Here is a 13,929-nt window from a genome sequence, read left to right as displayed (position 1 = left end):
ATCTGACTTTTTACTTTTCATAATGTTGGATTTATTTTGGAGTGTTTTATGCTGTGATTAGTTCTGCTGTTTTATTCTGTAAAACATGATGAATATTCTGCATTTTTATAATATCCTGTGCAATATTACTCTGTATACATATAGTAGGAGGACATATGCTAGATGATGATTTTTGTTTCTGGTTCAGTGTTTTGCTAGATTGATGTCTGTCTGTCAGTTAGAACAGATTTCTGAAGTTAGTCTTTCTTTAAAAAGATTTTATGGTGCTTCGGAGAGCGTTAGCCTAGCAGCATCAGCCAAATAAGTTCCAATGCAAAGTTGCAATGACAACAACAAGTCACTTACTCTGTCACTTTCACCGTAGAAAGCAGTAGTAGTTGATGTTGTATTAACAATCAGTTCATTAAGAATAATAATACCAGCCCTGATAATTGGCCGTCCCAATAAATCCCTAATTTAGAGATGAAATTATTCTGCGTTCATCCATCAGATTTTTTTTTCTTAGTGTCAAAATGCTAATTGAACTAATGCCAACACTTTTTAATTTAACTTTAGTAATGGAATTTTGTGTGTTTAGTTCACACAAGAGGGATCTAAAGCTCTTTATGGCCACATGTCACAGTGTCCAGCGCTGCTACAAGCAAAAAACAACTATTTTATCAGGGTGTCTTAATACCTGCGTGTCTTTTCTGTGCACAAGCGTAATTTGCATTCAGTTTCCTGTCATATAGGAGGAAATAAATCAGAAAATGTTCACATGTATAGTTGATGATTAACTGAGTAGTTGTCAAATAATTGATTAAACGGTTTATTAATGAAGCTCTGTTACATGTAGGAAAAGAAACAGGGAAATATATCACTTTAACTGATCAATTAATCAGTGAATAGTTGAATTATTTAATACTTTGATTCATCAACTTATAGTTGCAGATTTATTACAATATGTATAAAAAGAAATAAGAAAATAGTCAAGACTCTAGAATCAAAAGGTTTCTACTTTTTTCAAACTTGAATTTAGTTGATTATGGAAATAGTTCATCCATCCATCCATTCTCTATACACCGCTTTATCCTCACTAGGGTCGCGGGGGGTGCTGCAGCCTATCCCAGCTGACTCAGGTGAAGGCAGGGGACACCCTGGACAGGTCGATTATGGAAATGGTTGATTAATCTAATAGTTGACAACTAATCGATCAATCAGTAATCAAAAATTGCAGCTTGATTGCAAATATGTGTAAAGAAATAAAATAAAATCAGATTTAAGAAACCAAAATCAGAGGATTTTTTTTCAACCTGAACTTTATTAGCTGATTATCCAAGTAGTTTATGATTAATCTAAAAGCTGACAACGAATCAATTAATCAACAATTGTTGCAGCTCTGTTACAAATATATGAAAAGAAATTCTGAATTATTCAGATTTAAAAAGCTGCAATCGAGATTTCTACTGTTTTTTAGTTGAACTTAGTTGATTATCGAAATAGTTGATGATTAATCTAATTGTTGACAACGAATTAATTAATTAACTTATTGTTGCAGCTCTATTACCAATGTGTGTTAAAAAATAAGAAAATATTCAATGTGAAGCCGGAATCAGAGGTTTTCCACTTACTTTTATTTAAACTTACTAATAGAACCATTGAAATGGTTGATGATTAATAATCGACAATTAATCGACTTATTGACATGTTGATGTATTGTTGCAGTTCTATTACCAAAATGTGTAAAGAAATAATATAAATAATCTGAGTCTAGTAGCTGGAATCAGAAGATTTCTACTTTTTTGTTGAATGAAACTTAGTAATTGATTATCTAAATAGTTAATGATTCATTTATTAGCTGACAATTAATCGATTAATCAACTAATCATTGCAGCTTTATTACAGATATGTATAAACATAGGACAATATTCATACTGAAGAAGCTAGAAAAACAAAGGATTTCTACTTTTTCTTGTTAGGGTTAGGGTTAGTATGCGATTCGGTATCCTTACATAATGTACACATGCATAACACATGCCTGTGCTCAGCACAAAGCCATTTTGTTTGTGGGTATATCTATATTAAATTGGTGCCACGATTTCTTATTATCAACAACTAATAAACAAATGCTACATTTCTGACAATGCCATGAGGGGGAATTAGCAGCCTTGGAGGAGTATTTTGCTCTCTGAGTGCTTCTCTTATTTTAAGGAAATGCATTAGAAATGGTTGATGGAACAGCAGAATAATAAACTTCACAAGTTAACAAAACAAAATTCATGCTTGCTTGAGGTGGTTTTTGACTTCTCTCCGATGAACATTTGCTTCACACCACTGATCAGCTGTTTTCACTTCTCTCATTGTCTTCATGTCTGGACCTCATGAGCAGGGCCGGCCCTAGGACTTTGGTGGCCCTAAGCAAGATTTTTTTTGTGGCCCCAAAACATGCCCAGGGCAACTACCAAATCACGTGCACAGCTTGTAATTGGGTTAAAACACACATGCACATGATTAACAGCATTAACAGATTTATGTTTTATTGGAATAAAGACAGGGACAAAATGTGAATCACACACTTATTGTGGTGTGGCCCCCCTCTAGTGGATGTGGCTATAAACAATGGCATAGAGTGTTTATGCCAGCGGCCGGCCCTGCTCATGAGACATAAAGACACAAGAAAAACACTCAGAGAGCAGTACTCCACCATGGCTGCTCAGTCGTATCATTTCCAACAGATAAAATGTTTGATAAAAAATGACTTCGCACTGAGCACAGGTGTGTGTTATATATGTGTACGTTATGTACGGATTCCGCATCGCGTGACCTAAATATGTAGCGGAACTGATGGAACTCAGAAACGCCCCCACAATTTACTCAGTTGTTCCTTGCACCATTTCTGATGGATAAGTCCTGAAAAGTCCACAGCTTTCGAATTGTAGTAGGATCACAATCATGTGATCATCAGCAGGCAGCTGATGTAGTGTTCACTTGTTGTCAGAGTTACAGTGATGCCATGCTGCTATCTCACAATGATACAGAACTTTTTAACAAATCCATGGATCCAGACTATAAGCTGCATCACTGCCAAAATCTATTCACTTGGTCATTGTGTCATTTCTGATCTTCCCTGAAAATTTCATCCAAATCTAACCCTAACCCTAACCCACTGAAGCACCTACCCCTTTTGCCCCTTGATGCCCCAAGTGCCCTTTTGTCAAAGTTCAATTCAATTCAATTCAATTCAATTCAATTTTATTTATATAGCGTCAATTACAGTCAACTCGTCTCAAGACGCTTTACAGAACCCAAATGCCTGACCCCTAGAGCAAGCCCAAAGGCGACAGTGGCAAGGAAAAACACCCTTTTCACAGGGAAGAAACCTCGAGCAGAACCCGGCTCTATATAGGGGGGACCCATCTGCCTGCTGGCCGGGCGGGTTGAGAAGGACAGAAGAGGGCAAGGGGGAGGGATGGGAGAAGAGGGAGGGGTGGGAAAGCAAGGAAAACACAACACACATTTGGATACATGCATGACAGGATATGTGACACAGACAAAGTATAAGCTAACATTGAAAACTGACTCATAATTTACTCTTATGATGTACGGCTCTGACATTAAACATACTCCATATATAGCTAGCAGTAAAATTCAAACAGTATGTAAGTTAGCATAACAGTATAGTGAAGGCAATGCAGAGTTGACTGGTGGAAAAAGGGAGTTGGAAGCAGAGGGCTGGAGGAAGGTCAGCAGCAGCATCCCACAGTGGACATGGTGGAGACTGGACCAGCTGGTGGAACATCAACCGCAGATCTGAAGCATCCAGCTCTGGGACCAGGGACACTCGGAGAAATAGCACAGGGGGAAACAGAGTGAATGTACTGCAATAACGGTATACATATTAAATGTAAAGGTAGATAGAGAAGGGCTCAGTGCGTCAAGAAAAGTCCCCCAGAGTTGCTAATTTACAAAGTTGCTTTGTAAATTTTATTTAATTTTATTTAATTTAGTTTTTTTATTTGTAAGTTTGTGTGTGTGTAAAAGTATTTGAGTTCCAAAATAATAAATAAATAAAAAAACAAAAACAAAAATAATAATAATTGAGATCTACCCTCGGTCGGTCACATGATAACTCTACAAATAAGAAAGGGCAGATTATGAATCAGGACCATGAAGCAAATACATATACACTGCATGTCTAGAAAAGGTATGAAATTTAAAAGCAAGGACTCCAGGAAGAGTAGCCACACTGTTAAACAGTCCAGTGTCTAATGGTGATCTAAATTCAACTTCAAAATAATATTAAGTTGAAGAATCTAATGGTGGCCATAACAGGGTTTTAACCACAGACCTTCTGATCAATATTCTAGAGACTTCATCACTGCACCACTGCTTCCATGTTACACTCCATGTGAATATGGGTTCCTACAATTCAGCCAGTCATATTGTCCGGTGTGATGCTTTACGGTGTTTCAAATTCGTGCTCCATGTGCCTCCTTTTAACTTTGAGCACCTGCCCCTCCGAAGGTCTCTGCACGGCCCTGTTCTGAACCAAACATGAAGATCCAACCATTCTCTATACACCGCTTTATCCTCCCTGGGGTCATGTGGGGGACACCCTGGACAGGTCACCAGTCTGTCACAGGGCTACATATACAGATAAACAGTCACTCTGGGATTCACACCTACGGTCAATTTAGAGTAACCAGTTATTCCTCAGCATGTTTTTGGACTGTGGGAGGAAGCCGGAGTACCCGGAGAAAAACCACGCATCCACAGGGAGAACATGCAAACTCCTTGCAGAAAGATCCCGGGAAAGCCGGGATGCAAACCAGGGATCTTCTCGCTGCAAGGTGAAAGTGCTAACCACTACTCCACTGTGCAGCCCAAACATGAAGATGTCTGCCCATATGTTTTGATCATCATTGATACCATACAGAACATTCAATTTTTAATTTTTTTTTTACATTTCACATGTGCTTAATATCTGCTCACTGTTCTACAGTTTGCCTAGAATTAAAAAGGGAACAGGGAATTTACAGACACACACACAAGCAAACAAACAAACAAACAAACAAACAACACAAAACAAAAATAAAAACAGTAAAATATTCTCTCTTTCTTTTTTGCATTTCCACGAAAATAAACAAAAACAAATATGAAAGTGGGTAGATAGATAGATAGATAGATAGATAGATAGATAGATAGATAGATAGATAGATAGATAGATTTTAAGGCCGTGTAACAGAAAATCAGTCGCTCAGAAGCTCCTAGTTGAGTTTGCCTTGACCTTCTCTCAGCGCCATCCTGCGGAGGACAAGAACACACCCAGCTTCTAGTCGCAAATTCCCATTTTGAGGAAGGACAAGCAGCAGCGCCGTAGTGCCGCTACAAGCGCTGTATCTCCAAACTGAACTCAACACATGTCAGCTGCGTTCACGGCTGCGCGCTTCCTGCGCAACAGGACTCTTGTGAGCACTGCCGAGTGGAGTCAGTCCACCCATCATACACCTCAGCTAACTAACCTTACGCTGTGCTAAGCAGGTAGCGGTACAATGAGAGATATTCTGCATGGGCCGAATCGCAGATAATTGTCCGACATAGTAGTGGAAACACGTAAGTCGTACAAAAGGACTTTACTCACTTGCTATTTGCTTTCTATGTTAGACAGGCTAATGGTAGCACTAGCTAACGCTCGCTAAACAAAACAGGCATGATACACTGGTAAGGCTCTGACTTTTCTTGTACCTGTCCGTGGCAGTTGTGTACCAGAGGTGAAAAGGATGATCTTGTTTGCTTGGTGTAACGTCTCCATTACTAACTAGCAAGCAAGGCTGACACTTTTTTCACACAAGAAACACGTTAGCAAGCTAGCTCCAACGTCAGCTAACAGCGACATTGACCCCCTGAGTTGATGTAGATATTCTTTCTTTCAAAGTAGGGTATATTTTAAGTCTACGCGATATTGGGGAAAAACATACTTCAACGATATGTCCGTCTGCTTTATATATTGCGATATGACTTGTCATGCAGAGCTTTGGGGTGCTGATTTAGATAGTTAAAGTATGTGTTGTGTTGCAGCACACTACAAACAGATAACCTGTTTATGGTCAAAATCATCCAGTCTGTAACTGAAATGCTTCTAAAGAAATGACTTGTTTCTTTTTGCAACCAAATCTTACTTTTCAAATTTCTTCCTGTCCATGTTCATTTTTTCTGTGTACACGTATAGCCTGTATGTCAACAAAGTCTGTGTCTTGAAAATAAAGTAAAAAAAAAATCAAAATGATATTCTGAGACAGACTTCTCTTGTAGAAAAGTTTGGAAAACAAGAGCCATGTGAGGCTATTTGTATTAAGCAACAGAAACGTTACATTACACGTTTAAATTAATTTGACTTAATTCACTTTGCACTTCCTGCCATGGGACTATGTGCACATTGCAATGTCAATGCTGAAGCAGTGTATCATGCAGCTTTAGTATCCATACTTCTGATGTTTCTGTGATTGATATTGAGAACCCAGCATGTTGTAGTGAAAGTAGATCCATTTTACTTGTTTTCTTTAGGTTAGGCCGTCCAGATGGTGATCATGTCAGGCACAGCCACTGTGCTGCAGCAGTTTGTCAGTGGGCTGAAGAGTCGAAATGAAGACACCAGAGCAAAATCTGCCAAAGATCTGCAGCACTATGTGACTACAGAGCTCAGAGAGGTAACATGCACTTAACAGAAACCTGTAATGAATATATTTAGTTATAAACCATATACTAAATACACTGTAGAGTGATTATCTGTTTACACTTTGTCAGAGGTGGACATTGATCCATACATCAGCTCGCTTGTAAATGTTTTATATCATGTGCAGCAGTGTGCAGCATTTTTTCTTACTGATGACACTTTATTTTCATTATTTTAAGATAACCCTTCATTACTCCTGTGAGGGGAAATTTACATTGTTACAGCAGCAACATTGTTACATCAGCAATAAACATATGGACAACAATAATATGTGGAATATGTACAAGGATGAAAATGAAATGTTTCTTTCTCATTTGTGGTACAAATTGTTGTCACCAATAATGCTTTGCTGTTTTTTTGTGCCACAGTTGAGCCAAGATGAAGCCACTACATTCTATGATGAGTTAAACCATCACATATTTGAGCTGGTATCCAGCTCTGATGTGAATGAAAAGAAAGGAGGGATTCTTGCCATAGGTGAGTTTTGAACAATGATGGGTCAGAATCAAATGATAAAGTTTATGTTACATTCTTAACTGTGATCATTTGTTTCAGTGAGCCTAATTGGAGTAGAGGGAGGCAATGCCACCAGGATCAGCCGATTTGCCAACTACCTGCGCAACCTGCTCCCTTCCAGCGACCCTGTTGTCATGGAGATGGCCTCTAAAGCCATGGGCCACCTATCCATGGCTGGGGACACCTTTACTGCTGAATATGTGGAGTTTGAAGTGAAGAGGGCCCTGGAGTGGTTGGGAGCAGACAGAAATGAAGGCAGACGCCATGCCGCAGTAAGTCTCTAGCAGAAACAGGGACTGTGGTGTTTGTGGTTCAAATAGCACTACGTCTTCCTCATGTTTATGTGTGATAAAGGTGAGGGCAGATGAGAGTTCAACCAAGGATGGTACCATTGCACCCTTGCATTTTGTGTATTTATTATTTTTAAGTTTGAAGCACTGTAGTAAGCTTATTTGTGGGTATTTTTGCTTTTCCTGCATAGAAACCTCAGTCTTTGCTGATGAAGAGATAGTTTTGCATTTTGCTGTTCCTCTTGCCTGCAATAGTCAATATGCAAGTAGACAAGAAGTGTATTGGCGACCATCTTCCTGGGGTTTTAGGTTTTGTCAAGCCTGCTTACACAAAGAAATCCTGCCTACTTACTTCTGAATACAATCCTCTAAATTTTTTGCTGGTTTATGAAACAAATCAAACCTGATGTTTAAGCAACTGAAAAAGTAGAGATAGTGTTCCTCAGATATGCTTCAGAGAAGTTATTGAAACAAAGATAATTACCTAAAGTTACAGTGGGTGCAACTGTTGTACATTTGATAACTTTTCTAAGCTCTGAACTTGAAAGCCATAAAATAACATGGTAACTGCAGAATTATTAATTAATAATATGTCATCTTGGCCTTTTTATGCTGTGTACAGGCAAACCCAAGAAAGACAGTTCAGAGTGACCAAGGCAAAATCTTTTTCTGTCTCTTCCAGGTGTTGGTGTTGAGGGAGCTCGCTGTGAGTGCGCCTACCTTCTTCTTTCAGCAAGTGCAGCCCTTCTTTGACAACGTTTTTTACGCAGTATGGGACCCCAAGCAGGCGATCCGAGAAGGTGCTGTGTCCGCCCTGCGTGCCTGTCTCATCCTCACCACACAGAGGGAGACCAAAGAAATGCAGAAACCACAGTGGTACAAAGTAAGACATTCCCAAATATCAGATTTTATTTATTAAAGAGCCAATCTTCCAAAGTATATATTGTATTTGCCGGCGGAGAACTAGTATTCTTCTAATATGCAACGTGAGCATTGGTGTTTTCTGTAACAGCAAACCTTTGAGGAAGCAGAGAAAGGCTTTGATGAGACTTTGGCCAAAGAGAAAGGGATGAATCGCGACGACAGGGTCCACGGTGCTCTTCTCATCCTGAATGAGCTGGTTCGCATCAGCAGCATGGAGGGAGAGGTGAGTGCTGATTCACCGTGGATATATTCTCCAATCAAAAAGCAGAATATTCCACTCACCGTCTTGTCTCTCACCAGCGTATGCGTGAGGAGATGGAGGAGATCACGCAGCAGCAGCTGGTCCACGATAAATACTGCAAGGAGCTGATGGGATTTGGAACCAAGCCGCGCCACATCACACCCTTCACCAGCTTCCAGTCGGTGCAGCCACAGCAGTCCAATGCCCTCCTGGGCTTGTTGGGCTACAGCACACCTCAGGGATTTCTCAGCTTCGGGGCCACACCGGTACCTGCCAAGACCTCACTGGTGGAGAGTCGATACTGCCGTGAGCTGATGGAGGAGCGATTTGACCAGGTAGAATTTATAGTAGAGGTCTTATTTTTCAATATTGCAGCTAGAAACTGAAAGCATTGTTGCTGCTCCTGCGCTGCGGTTTTTAGTAATCTTTTGCGTAATGGAAAAATGATCTTGATTTAACCCTTTAAGCTTCAGTGTACCGCCGGCGGTACACCTACTAATTTGCATAGGAATTTCAAGAATGTCCGACGGCTGCAAACACGATTATACAAACACTATACGCCGATGGAAAGCTTAGATTCTCATGAATCCGCCGGTATAAACCACTTTCAGATGCGATCACCACAGCGGGTGAGAAAAACACATTTGTCCGACAAAAACGAATATTCATCCATCCGTTCTCTATACACGGCTTCAACGCACACAGCGCGACTCACATTTCCGGGTTTATTATTACACACAAAAAAAAAGATTCCACAAAAAACGGCCACAATCCAACCTTTTACATCCAGATGACACAAGCCAGTAAACTATTTTATCCAAAACATGTCCTGAAGTCGGTATAAAATCCCCGAATCGGTCGTTTTCAAGGAAATGCACCTCGCGATGCCCGTCCAATATTCCCTGTATTTTTCGTAATTTTTTTATTTAAAAATAGAATATTGGTGATTTTTTGTACTGAAAACGGCTGGAATTGACTGAAGCTTAAAGGGTTAACTAAGAAGATAGTAAGAGAACAATGTTTAAATATATACTTACTGTTACACTATGCATCAAAATCTTGATCATGACTTCTTTAATAGACATCAAACGCTGCAGTGCCCTGCAGCTTGCACATACTGTGTAGCCTATTGCTTTCTTTATGTTGTTTCACTGCAAAATAAGTGCTCAGGCAAGTTGGTTTGATGAAGTACATGGTGCTCTTATTTATCATATTTATTTAGACTGTCAGAGGTGCTTATTGAACTATGACTTTATTTAGACTAAGTGTTTAATGTTGTCCGTGCATCTCATTTAGAGTTGCTGTGATTAATAGGCATAATCAATGATGTCAGCACTGAAAATGTGTTGGCATCAATAGAGAAATGTTTTTTCTACAGTATCACTATACAAGCGCTGCACTGTGACATTGTTGTTTTTGGCTTCAGTTGGTCAGCTGCAGTCAGTGCGACAGTGTTAGACAATGGTGGCAGCAGCAGAGTCCTTGGTTCAGCGTAAAATTTCCTTGGACCAAAGGCTTAGTATTTAAGTGCTTCACTTTATTACAGAACAAAAAGATGGTTTGTACACTGAAAAGGTTCAGTAGCATACTCAAGCAGCACTGTTGCAATGCTCAAGTACTTGGAGAGAAAACACAGGTGCTATTCAGCATGAAAGAACTTTACTTCTGTTTCTTTCCTGCTCTCTGTCAAATGGGACAAATGTGAAGTAGTGACTGAGATGTGGCTCATTAGGTGTGTATGTGTTAACCAGCAGTTACTTTCAAGCTGCTGCTCAGCATTGAAATCCTGATTTCTAATCACATCATTTAACAAACTCACCACACATGAGATAAAGGCAGTGACTGTGCTATGAATTAAACTGTGTTTTCATAGAAGTTGAAATACTGCTCTGTGCTTCTAAAATATCCAGTGTTCAGAGTTGCACTTGTTAAATACACAGAGTTGAATGATTTTCACTTTGTTGGGGGATTCAATAAACACTTGGATTTCTTTTGGAGTTGCGCTACAGCCTGAAATAATTAGACCTCATCATGTTGGAGTTTCCATTTTAACACTCCAGTTTTGCACTGTAATCTGTGAAGTTTTGTTTACATTGTGTACGGTGCTGCTTTGTACAGTGACATAGAGTTTGTCAAAATTTAATTAACCTAAATTAAATGCTCATTTTGCTTTTTTGGAGGACAACCCAGTGTTTTTAATTAATGACTAAATCATAAAACAGTCAACAAATGAATCAGTAGAAAATAGTTATTCTTGGCAGATCTAATCTCATTGAAAAGTGCTTCCATTATTTTGTCTGCTCCTAATATGATGTAATTATGTGATTTATGATTGTTTTACACTGAAAGATTGCTTCAAAAATGGTCAAGTTGACTTTCCCAAAATTTTCTTCTAGTTTTGGAACCAGTATGTGTTTTACCTCTTTAATGCAGACATGATTGGTAAGGGTGGGAGAAAGTAGAGTTTATATCTCTGACAACTGTTTAAAAACAAGGCGTTTAAGTCACATTTAGAATAGAAATAGTGTTTTTGAGGGCTGCTCAACACTGGTGGTCAACACTGTCGCCTCACAGCTCAAAGGTTTGCATCCCAGCCTGGGCCTAGGATCTTTCTGCATAGAGTTTGCATATTCTACCTGTGTATGCGTGGGTTTCACTGGGTACTCCGGCTTCCTCCCACAGTCCAAAGACATTCTGATAATTGGTGATTCTAAATTGTCTCTTGGTGTGAATGTGAGAGTGATTGTTTGTCTGTATATGTAGCCCTGTGATAGACTGGTGACCTGTCCAGGGTGTCCCCTGCCTTCACCCTAGTCAGCTGGGATAGACCCCAGCGGGGCCCCCCCCCCCCCCCCCCCACACACACACACACACACACACACACACACACACACACAACCCTAATGAGGATTTAGCGGTGAATAGATGATGGATGGATAATGGTGTTTTTAACAGTCAAGAAATCTGTGTCAGTCTTACTGACATTTTATTTATCTTCTAACGAGGATGTGTTCAATTAGACTCTTTCTAGTTAAACTAAATTCTGTGATCATCTAATTAGACAATGGAATAAGCTTATATATATATATATGTGACACTCCTGGGATGCTTTCATACAGACCTGATGAAGGCTGAACAGACTGAAATAGTATAGATGGTAAAATATTCCAACTGTAAGTGAGTCAGTATGTCTTTATGCTTTCTCATTTTTGTAACAATAAAAAAGATGAAGCTTTTCTTTTATCAGAAATGATACTACCCAGCTCCCACAGCATAACATTAGCAGCACAAGGCACTAGCAAAGGATTTAAATATGTGCTTTGTGCAGGTGTGTCGGTGGGTACTGAAATACAGGACCAGTAAAAACCCTCTGATCCAGATGACCATCCTCAACCTCCTTCCACGCTTGGCGGCCTTCCATCCACATACCTTTACAGGTGGGACATATTTGATTGAAATGCAGCTATGCTTTGTTTCCCATCATATCTACTTGGGGTTGGTACAGACAATATAAAGAGTTGTTTTTGGTTTCCCTTGTGGTAATGCCAGTGGGCTTTGCTGTAATAAACTGGTAGTTAAGCGTAGTTTCCATTTGGTTGATTGAATGCATTTAATGTGTTTAATCATGTGTGTTGTGTGCAGACCAGTACCTTCCAGACACTATGGGCTACCTGCTGGGCTGTCTGAAGAAGGAGAAGGAAAGAACAGCAGCTTTCCAAGCTCTGGGGCTGCTGGTGGTGGCTGTCAGGGCTGACATACAACCATACCTCTCTAAGATCCTTGAGATCATCAAGGCCGCCCTGCCACCCAAGGACTTTGCACACAAGTCAGTAATTGAAAAACACTGCTGTTTATGTATATACAATACTGTTTGGAGTCAGCCAGGCAATTTCATGTTTTCCATGAAAACTCACACTTTAATTCTTGTGCTAACAGAATTACACCGTGTTTTTTCAATCATCAATTAGCCTTTCAACACCGTTAGCTAACACAATGTAGCATTAGAACAGAGGAATGATGGTTACTGGAAATGTTCCTCTGTACCCCTATCTAGATATTGTATTAAAAATCAGCCGTTTCCAGCTAGAATAGTCATTTATCACATTAACAATGTCTAGACGATATTTCTGATTCATTTAATATTTTCTTCATTGGACATAAAACTGCTTTTCTTTCACAAAAAAGGACATTTCTATATGTTTTAGATATCAATGGTAAGTCATTTATCTATACAGAGTCACTTTAATCACACATCAACTGAATGTCCTCCTCAATGGCCAAGGCTAAAAGAACAAGTGTGAAAGGAGTAGAATGAGCTTTGTGACAAAGTTGATTGAAAATCATTTTGGTGTGTGTTGCAGGAGGCAAAAGACCATGCAAGTGGATGCCACAGTGTTCACCTGCATTAGCATGCTTTCCAGAGCTATGGGTCCCAGCATCCAGCCAGACATCAAGGAGCTGCTGGAGCCTATGCTGGCTGTGGGCCTCAGGTAGGACTGATGGGACAATTTTCCGCTTTTCAGTACTCTACACTATATAGCTCTTAAATGTATGTTTTGATTTGCATGAAAGAGTTGAAAATAGATGGAGCTGCCTCAGTGATTCAAACACAAGGCTCTTCCTCAGACCTCTAAATACAGAGTTCTGCTGTCTTCAAAACCCACAATCCAAATCAGTGATGTGGATTGCGTATATTTTAAGACGGTAACACTTAAAAATCCTTTAACTGAAGCGGTTTGCTTTGTGGATCGATCTTTTTTTTACTCTGTTAGACGTTGTAGATGTTTTCAGCTTTCACCCATCATATTGGACCATGGCATATTTTTTTGTTGTCTCTGTTTGGATTTGCACCAAAAAACTTTACCTTATGCTTAACAATAATGACAATCCGTTGTTTGCCATCGTTTCTGTGCAGTCCTGCACTTACAGCGGTGTTGTACGACCTGAGCCGTCAAATCCCCCAGCTTAAGAAGGACATCCAGGATGGTTTGCTGAAGATGCTTTCCTTGGTGTTAATGCACAAGCCACTGCGTCACCCCGGCATGCCCAAAGGCCTGGCCCACCAGCTGGCCTCACCGAGCCTCACAAACATTCCAGAGGCCAGTGACGTTGGCAGCATCACCCTGGCCCTGCGCACACTGGGAAGCTTTGAGTTCGAGGGTAAGGTCCTTGAGAGAGCCACAAAAATAAATATTCTATTAGGATAAATGCCTATATAATGTTGTTGTTCTGAGTGCCAGCGTCTT

The 13,929-nt window shown here is 39.9% G+C and overlaps 1 protein-coding gene across 1 annotated transcript in view; it reads left to right on the top strand.

Annotated features, from left to right (window-relative positions):
• Positions 1-5,411: 5,411 nt before the first annotated feature.
• Positions 5,412-13,929, top strand: part of mtor (mechanistic target of rapamycin kinase) — a 98,670-nt gene continuing 90,152 nt past the window's right edge. Inside the window, exons 1-11 of the mRNA XM_022195413.2 lie at positions 5,412-5,592; positions 6,544-6,686; positions 7,081-7,189; positions 7,268-7,500; positions 8,201-8,401; positions 8,531-8,665; positions 8,743-9,018; positions 12,012-12,120; positions 12,326-12,509; positions 13,045-13,173; positions 13,599-13,843. Coding sequence (XP_022051105.1) covers positions 6,558-6,686; positions 7,081-7,189; positions 7,268-7,500; positions 8,201-8,401; positions 8,531-8,665; positions 8,743-9,018; positions 12,012-12,120; positions 12,326-12,509; positions 13,045-13,173; positions 13,599-13,843 — 1,750 coding nt within the window. The 5' untranslated portion in view covers positions 5,412-5,592; positions 6,544-6,557. The remainder of the gene's footprint in view (positions 5,593-6,543; positions 6,687-7,080; positions 7,190-7,267; positions 7,501-8,200; positions 8,402-8,530; positions 8,666-8,742; positions 9,019-12,011; positions 12,121-12,325; positions 12,510-13,044; positions 13,174-13,598; positions 13,844-13,929) is intronic.

This window comes from Acanthochromis polyacanthus, chromosome 6 (assembly GCF_021347895.1).
Source record: "Acanthochromis polyacanthus isolate Apoly-LR-REF ecotype Palm Island chromosome 6, KAUST_Apoly_ChrSc, whole genome shotgun sequence".
Lineage (NCBI taxonomy): Eukaryota > Metazoa > Chordata > Actinopteri > Pomacentridae > Acanthochromis > Acanthochromis polyacanthus.
This window is presented reverse-complemented; position numbering and strand designations above follow the sequence as displayed.